The 7,951-nt window shown below is 36.6% G+C and overlaps 1 protein-coding gene and 1 long non-coding RNA gene across 2 annotated transcripts; both read left to right on the top strand.

The window, feature by feature from the left end:
- Nucleotides 1-359: 359 nt before the first annotated feature.
- On the top strand, nt 360-1,228 carry LOC113762827. The gene is made up of 2 exons (XR_003467267.1): nt 360-439; nt 869-1,228. It is a non-coding gene; the product is annotated as an uncharacterized LOC113762827 (long non-coding RNA).
- Nucleotides 1,229-1,444: 216 nt separating this feature from the next.
- LOC113760228 (cullin-1-like) lies at nt 1,445-6,501 on the top strand. Its single transcript, XM_027302791.1, has 8 exons — nt 1,445-1,572; nt 2,069-2,168; nt 3,073-3,258; nt 3,384-3,431; nt 3,516-3,719; nt 3,877-3,954; nt 5,053-5,139; nt 6,105-6,501. The coding sequence occupies exons 1-8, from the start codon at nt 1,445-1,447 to the stop codon at nt 6,141-6,143; spliced, it is 870 nt and encodes a 289-aa protein (XP_027158592.1). The 3' UTR covers nt 6,144-6,501.
- The last annotated feature ends 1,450 nt before the right edge of the window (nt 6,502-7,951 follow it).

The following is a 7,951-nucleotide window of genomic DNA, read 5'->3' as shown; positions in this document are numbered from 1 at the left end:
TCTAAATTTTTCCAAATTTTTTCTGCAAAATTATTGCAATTAAAGGGATAATTGATAATTTTAAAGCATGAATTAATATGGATTTATTTTCCTTTCTTAGTTTGCCTATGGTGTGCCTGTCGAGCACCAAATAGAAAAAAATATCATCATATAACATAAGAAAGAAGAAAATAATTACAATTGATTCTTTTCTTTTCATGGGGAGCCTGCGGTGCAATAAATCTATTGACAGGGGAATAAAATCTGAAACAGTATTGCCCATGTGCACGTAATGACTATTCTACCCTCTTCAATTGCCAATTCCCTACATCATCATAACTAAAGTGACCACGCTCAACTCATGTTTGCCTTTACTCCCTCCGGGCTCTGCTTTTGTGCGCCTTCTCATGCATTCTTGCTCATCAGCAAAGGAAAACAGACCGAACCAAAAATCGATGAGGTTGCTGCTTTCCCAGTAAATCCTAGCAATTTCTTCTTGTAAAATCCTTTCTTTCTTATTCCTCCCCGATTTAGTTCTTCCTCTTAAAATTTTGACCACATTTTTTTTTGTATGAAAATTTGATTTTACCTCATATTTCTTGCTTTTTCTCCTCTTAATTTTCAACCCGTTGTTTATCACGAACCCTAACGATGAAGAACTCTCAATTTACTCCAGTATCTGTATGAGACATATAACTTTTGTAGCAACGTTGTTAAGTACTGTTACAGCATGCATGTGTCTATAGGTGTATTTGAATGCCACTGTTATTTCTCTGTTATTCTAATTTAGGAGATGGAGAAATCTGTTGGGTTTGTTTAGTGCTATGGTTGAAGTTGTTAAGAAGTTGGTTTTAGGGATTAATTGGATTTTTTTTTATCTTTTTGGCAGGGATTTTTATTGTAATAGCTGAAAAAATGGGGCATGTTACTGTTGTAACACTTGAAGAAGGAATGAGAAGATTGGAGGTGGGCATATCGAAGGCCAAATTGATTTTGGATGGATACCCACCTAAGGCCTTGTTCACATCTGAAGAATACATGAAGTACTATGAGTATCCTTGAAGGAGTTATGCTGAATTTTGAGTTTATTACTTCCTTTTTGTTATTCTTTATTGTTGGTTTGGAGCAGTTATTGGACCCATTTGTAATTTGCAGTTATTGATGACGGTGCATAGTGCCGCGTAGTTACTGTATATTTGCTGGGGCCTTGTATTGTTGTTTTTCGTCTTGTTGACAATTCTATTATTAAGGCTTGTGCGTGCTCTAAATGAGAAGAATCAATCAGTGCTGAAAGTGCATATGGAGTTGTTACAAAATTGATGATTTGCTATTCATGTAAACTAAGAGAGCTTTTATTACTCTTAACACGTAAATAATGAACACGCACCTATGTCTGGTTGCCTTTTGCTGCTTGAAATATCTTTCCATTTCTGATACCATTAAAAGCCAGACCTTGGTTAGACTTATGGTGTTGAAGCCGTTGTTCTTCAGAGAAGCCATAATAGTGGGATGGAAGGGACAAGCCACCCTTTATGCCCGTAATATGGTGATAGAGCCTGCTGATTTCAGTTACACAGGAAGCTTATGTCATAGGTGAATTGGATGATTAGGATTTTTTTTTTTTGGTGGGGGGGGGGGGGGGTGTTAATCTGTGGTTTGCAACTTGTAGGAGATCTGTCATCCTATGAATGACATATTTATTCTTTTAGCTCGAATTTGGTAGACTAAACCCGGAGTTAGTGAAAGAATCAAGACAGAAATGTACTTGCCCTTGGTCATCATGTCGACTACCGACAGCATTGATAGTGGTAGCTAATATTCTGAATGTAGATAGAATTTGCTTCTAAACTTCTTGATTATGGGAGCAAGGAATTGATGTATTCTTCAAAGCACTTTCATGGCATTATTTATGAAGCATAGACTATAAGTGTATATAGCCAATAGTTGCCGGAAGTTCATGTTGTTTAAGTGATCAGTTGCTGACCTCTCTTCTATTTAAACTATGTTGGTAAGACATAAGGTTAGATACTTTTTAAAAAAACCTTGTGAAACCATTCTCAAGTGGATGAATATTCTTGACTTGTAATAGCTGTGTGTATTCCATGTGTACGCAGCAGCCGCCTAATGACTATTCAGCAGAGCTCCTTCAAAGATTTAAGGGAGCTTTGGAAGAGAGTTTGCTGTTAAAGGTGAGATTTTTGTCCCTCTAAGCAGCAGTTATCATCATCTCCTTATACTAGTAGCAACTTTTTGATGGTTTTAGTGTGATCTTCCTAGATTTTAGTAAAGCAAAAGCTCATGCACCAGGTTTGTCCTTTTTCTATTTAAACTGTATCTTAACAAAATTTTTCCTTCAGATTTACCATTGCAATTCTGCAATGAAAGAAATCAAACATTTTGCAAAGTTAGCAGGTTGCTCTTACCTACATCTTCCAGATATCCAACTGGCACCATGAAGTTTCTTTTGCTTCTCCTTAAAACCAATGGGAACAACATAATGATTCAAATATACTATGTTATGGAGAGTTTTCATATTCTTTTGGGGCTTATTTAACTTATTACATGCCTGGTATATGGAAATTTCCAAATGAACTTTTTAATGAGGAACTATGTGAATTCAGATTGAACTGCTTTTACTCAAAGAAAAAGTATATAGTTGAAACTTTCTTCTTTCCAAAAGCCACCTTCTATGTCTGAGAAAGAGAATCTTTTCCCCATTTAGTTCTTCTAGTGGTTAGCCAGTTGCTCTGCTAGAAAAGACGATTGAACTTTTGAGCACTCCGGCAGAAGACTACAAAAACTATTAAGCAACTAGGTGTTGGATGCCAGTTTGTTATGCCTAGTTGCCCCATTTAAATTCTTCTACTGGTAACCCATTGCTCTGTTACATATGCCTTTGATTCTTGGAGCACTTATGCAGAAGACTATCTGAAGCTATTAATACAACAAGGCATTCAGAACAGCTGAATTGGATACCAGTCCAGTCCTTTTCTGGGCTTCACCTGGAGTTCTTTTATTTTTTTTTCACTCTGCAGCTGTATAATGCATGCATGGTCTGGACTCTTTGATTCTTCTACTTGGTTATTTTTCCAGGTTCTGCCATCGTTATATGATAAAGATGGTGCACCTTTGCTGGTTGAACTCCTGCGTATGTGGACTAATTACAAGGCAATGACAAAGTGTCTTGGAGTATTCTTTTTATACCTTGATCGTCAGTGTGCATATCGTAAAAATGATGCACCACTTCAAGATCTCGCAACTTTCCATTTTCATGATCTGGTTTGTATGTTTGCTGTGTTTTGGATGCTTTCAGTTTGCTCTCGCAGGGCTTTTTCATTTGTATTTGCACATTTATTTTCACACTTGGGATTTCTCTCATGAAGTCATCTTGTTTATGAAATCAGATCTGCAAGCATATCCACCAAAGAATGTTTTCTGCTGCAGCTTCCCTTGTAGGTTAATATATCTTTTTCTTTTAAAAACAACATTCTCCACGTACATAGGTCTGAAAGGCTTTAGGCATTATCCACTTACAGGTTGCACAAGACCGTAATGGGCAATCAATTGATACCGATCTGCTGAAGAATATCTCAACATTCTTTATAGAAATTCAGGATCAGAAAAAAGCATCTTCCTATGACAATTTTGAAACTCTAATACTTGCAGATACTGCAAACTTCTACTCCCGCCTGGCATCACAGTGGTTACTCTGCTATTCCTCTACAGATTACGTTCTGAAGGTTGTCATAATCTACACCCAGTGTAAAACAATTTGTGTTGCATGATTATTTTGCACATGGTCTGTTTGTCTCTGTCTTTCAGTTTTGCTATATTTGTCGTTCTTTATTGACTTCCTTTTATTTTGTTTTCTTTTTTGGGTGTTGGGCTGTGTGTTAGGTTGAGCAATGTATAAATGAGGAGAAAGCAAGAGCTCATCGTTTTCTCTGCCCACCGTCAGTTGAGAAGGTGTTGTGGGTAAGCTTTTCTGTAGCATCAGGAATAATCCTGTTTTATTTTTCTGTTGCTACATCAAGCATCAAGTGCAGTTGAAGTTCCTATTTTGAGATTTTCTTGTGTTGTTTGGTTCTTAGTAATGTAAAAGGTCACTTTTCCATGTTTTAGTCCAAATACAAGATTCTACTCTCTGTACAGTCAATTCTTAGGTACCATGAAGTTAGGATTTGTGCTTAATACTATCTGGTCTACATGTATGGTGATGTGGTTACCTGTCAATGTACTACGTGTAATTTTTATGGGCCTTAATGAAACTAAAGGCCTGAATAAACTTAGCAAGTTGTCTGTAGGAGAGAGTTTGAATTTCTGACTCAGCTGGAAGCGTCAGTTGTCAGAATTGTGCATGGCTGCTGAATGTTAACTTTCATGGGTCAATGTTAGGCTGTGGTTGTGGCCAAGGTTGCACTGATTTTGAGCCTCATGATGATCCGGTTTTGTCCTCTTAGAGTTGTCGTTCATGTTAATCGCACTTTTAGGTGCTCTAAATTTGAGATGGTATTTGTTTATCCAGTTTTCAGCATCTATAGTTGTTTGTTTCTTGCCCTTAATTCATAATCAAAGTCACCAGGAATGATTTTTCTTTTTACTATAGAAGATCACCTACATCTTCTTTTCCTGAACTTGATAAGGAAAGCAGAGTTCTTTGAGACATTTGAGCCATGCATAACCACTAGGCTTCTATCTGAGGCTCTATAATGTTTTTGTATTTAGGAGCAGCTGTCGATTTTGTGAGTTTCTAAGATAATCTCCATTCTTCTGGCAATTGTTTCGCTTGTTACTTTTTTGGTTTTGATAGTCCATTCATTGCGAGTGAATAAAACTGAAAAAGAAATGAGGAAAAGCTCTTAAGGTTGCTCGCACTTAAGGTTGCTCGCACTTCCAAACTGCATTGCATAATTTTATGCATTCTTGGAAATCAGAGAAACAGCCAGTTCTATTAAATGGCTGCTAAAATTGGTGATTGCATGGCTACATTATTTAACCAAAAAAGGGAATGCATATGTGCATAGTCTTACATGGTACTTTCATGTGTTAATTGGATATTTTGCTCTTTTACAGACAGTGCACTCGCAATTGATAGATCAAACTGCAAACAGATTGATCGAGAAGAGGAGAGCAGAGAACCAGGACTTGACAACATACCAGGCATGATTCACTTTACTCCTTTTCTTGGTAGCAAATTTATTTGCCAGTGGCCAAATTTCCTATGACTGGGAAAGTGAAACTTAACTTCCTTTTATGCGCTACTATATTGCAGCCTCTTACCCATTTTATTGAATTTCACCAGTGTTCCGAACCTCTTTAGCATAATTTTTGGATAAGCTTGGAGTCAAGATGTCAAGGATCTGCAATCATAGAAACTTCCCCAGTCCTTGTACAATTTGTTCAAATACATTTAGCTTGCCTATGTTTTCCATGGATGAGGACTACCAGGCTACAACAATTACCCTTAGGTCCTTTACATGAGGATAGTGGTTGTAACCTCTAATAATTTATTAATATAACAGCTTTTGGGTTGAATTTCCAACTATATGCTACTACAGACTCACTTCTTAGTTCTAATTAACTGGATCCATGATTATTACTAAGTTGCATGCTTTCTGGGGAAAAGCTGTATGACTTCCTGCATAACCTTTTCAATGGCTTCCCTTTACTTAAGAAATTCCGACCTAAGAGGCAGGCCTCTGAAACTATTATCCAATATTACTGAATTTGAACACTCACTCAAAGGGAGAATAAACATTGCATTTGTAACAGACTTGACATGTCAAGTAGTGTGGTGCATAAACTTAACTCCTTTAGAGGAAGGTCACTGGAAGAATTAATGCGTACAGATAGATGTGGTTTTCCGAGAAGCTGACCTTCATTCTGCTGAAACCGTAGGTAGATCACTTTCATCACTGGGATACTCTTCTGTCATATATGGGAATGGATCATTATTTATCAGACCCTACTTGTGGTAGATTGAAGTTTAACTGGTCTTACCACACATGAATATTTTCCTTCTCGCTGCTCATCCACAATTCCATACAAGTCCAAGCTACCTGATAAGCAATGTAACTTAAATTGACAAGCCACGTTCTTTCTTAACTTCTCTGGTTGTGTTGCAGGAGTTGCTCTCTAGATGTGCTGATATGAGTATTCACTAGTGAAGCACTGCATCACTAGCAGCTGAAATTTTGTCGATTAGTGATTCGGCATTGTTGTTTGTCCACCGAAAAGGGTTACTCAAATACACAAAACTGATGAGCATAGCCATCATTGGTGTTAGGATTTACGAATTTATACATCTTCTTGTTTCCTATACAGATACTAGAATCTTGAATACCTTTACTGCAACCTCCATTTTGTTGTTGCGAATGAAAACTATTTCCTTCACAATACTGTGAAAAACATGTTTGTGTTGATATGAATAGCTAAGAGGATCATACAATGGTATGCCATTCACATTTTTAGGCCTACAATGGTATGCCGGTATTACATACACACTATCCTCCTCTTTTTTGATGCTGGTGGCTTTTCCCCCTCAAATGCTAAATGTCACATTGACTGGAAACTGCTCATAGCTACTGTCAGTGTTAGTGTGCAGAAGATTTGCCTTTATAACATATGCCACTCCTTTCATGAAGTGTAGCATAATTAATTTTTATTTTGAGTTTGACAATTTATGTACTTTTTTAATGTGAGGTGCAAAACTGAAACTGATATTGATTTCTTGCATAAAAAAAATTCTCTACTTATTCTAAGAAATTAGTCACTCAATCTAGCTTAGCACAGCATTTAGCCTAGATCTGTAGATTTGGAAGATTGAACATCTGGAACCATAACAATTTTGGAAAACGAATAAGAGCTTGTTTGGATTATTATTTTTAAGAGTTTTTATAGAAAATGTACTTTAACGATTTGATACTGTGAAGAAGTGAAAGATGATTGGAAAACGTGTTAATAAAAGACATAAAAATTTTTCTGTGTCAAATCACAGTCCAAGTATATTAAGGGCTTCCACTTGCTATTATCATTTTGAGTTACCGACACTATCATTCGACTGAGAGAACTCATATCCCATGTCAAGTCACACACGGAACTTTTTGACTCGGAGTTGAGACTATGTCAAATCACTGTGAGGTCCTTTTTGATTGGGCAAGCAAAACTGAGAAGCTTTTTGGGGCCCCTTTTTTTTTGGTTAATGTAATCAAAGTACTTCCCAACTAAAATGCTTTAACATTTTATGACGTGCCTTGCGTAGAATGTATACGGTTAACGATATAATAGTAGTGAGAAAGAAGATAAATATGCTCTTGGAAAAGTTCTGAAAAGGGTTTTCACAAATTTCTTGAATCCCTTCTTTTGAATGTTCTTGCTTCAATTATTTCTTTTAGTTTCCTCCAGAAGTACAAAAGAGTTTGGTATTCATTTATCTCTTCTGCAACTCTTTCTAACATTTTCAAAACAATTTTCTCGCACCTAATTAAGCATGATGAGCATCAACTCACAAGGCATGCAAGTCATGGAAGTGTAAATACTCCACACTTCAAAGAGTCTAATCTCCCGACTCTGGAGTGAAGACCTTCGCACGGTTTATGCCCATTATGTCTTTTTCTTTTTCTTTTTGTTTCATGTTTTTTTTTCTTTTGTGTGGCTAGTCTGTAGAAGGTAAGTTTCTCATGGACTCCAATAGAGCATAATCTCTGTCATGGAAAGGCAACCAGTTCATCTGAGGAGAGTTCCCTGTTAAGTGGAGCATAAAGTGCAAGTCTGACCGTAAATCAGGAGTTTAAACCTCTGCACGCATCTGTAATAAAATTTAAAAGATATGTAGTTGTGCATAACTTTGGTTTAAATGTGAGAATCATTTTCTCTCATATCTTTTGATTCTCTTGGACTCTTCTTTACTATAGGTTAGAGTAATTTTACGAGTAATGTAAAAATTGACGGTTAACAAAAAAAAAATTTTAAA

This window comes from Coffea eugenioides, chromosome 2 (genome assembly GCF_003713205.1).
Source record: "Coffea eugenioides isolate CCC68of chromosome 2, Ceug_1.0, whole genome shotgun sequence".
NCBI lineage: Eukaryota > Viridiplantae > Streptophyta > Magnoliopsida > Gentianales > Rubiaceae > Coffea > Coffea eugenioides.
The sequence above is the reverse complement of the archived record's forward strand: the minus strand, read 5'-3'. Positions and strand labels throughout refer to the sequence as shown.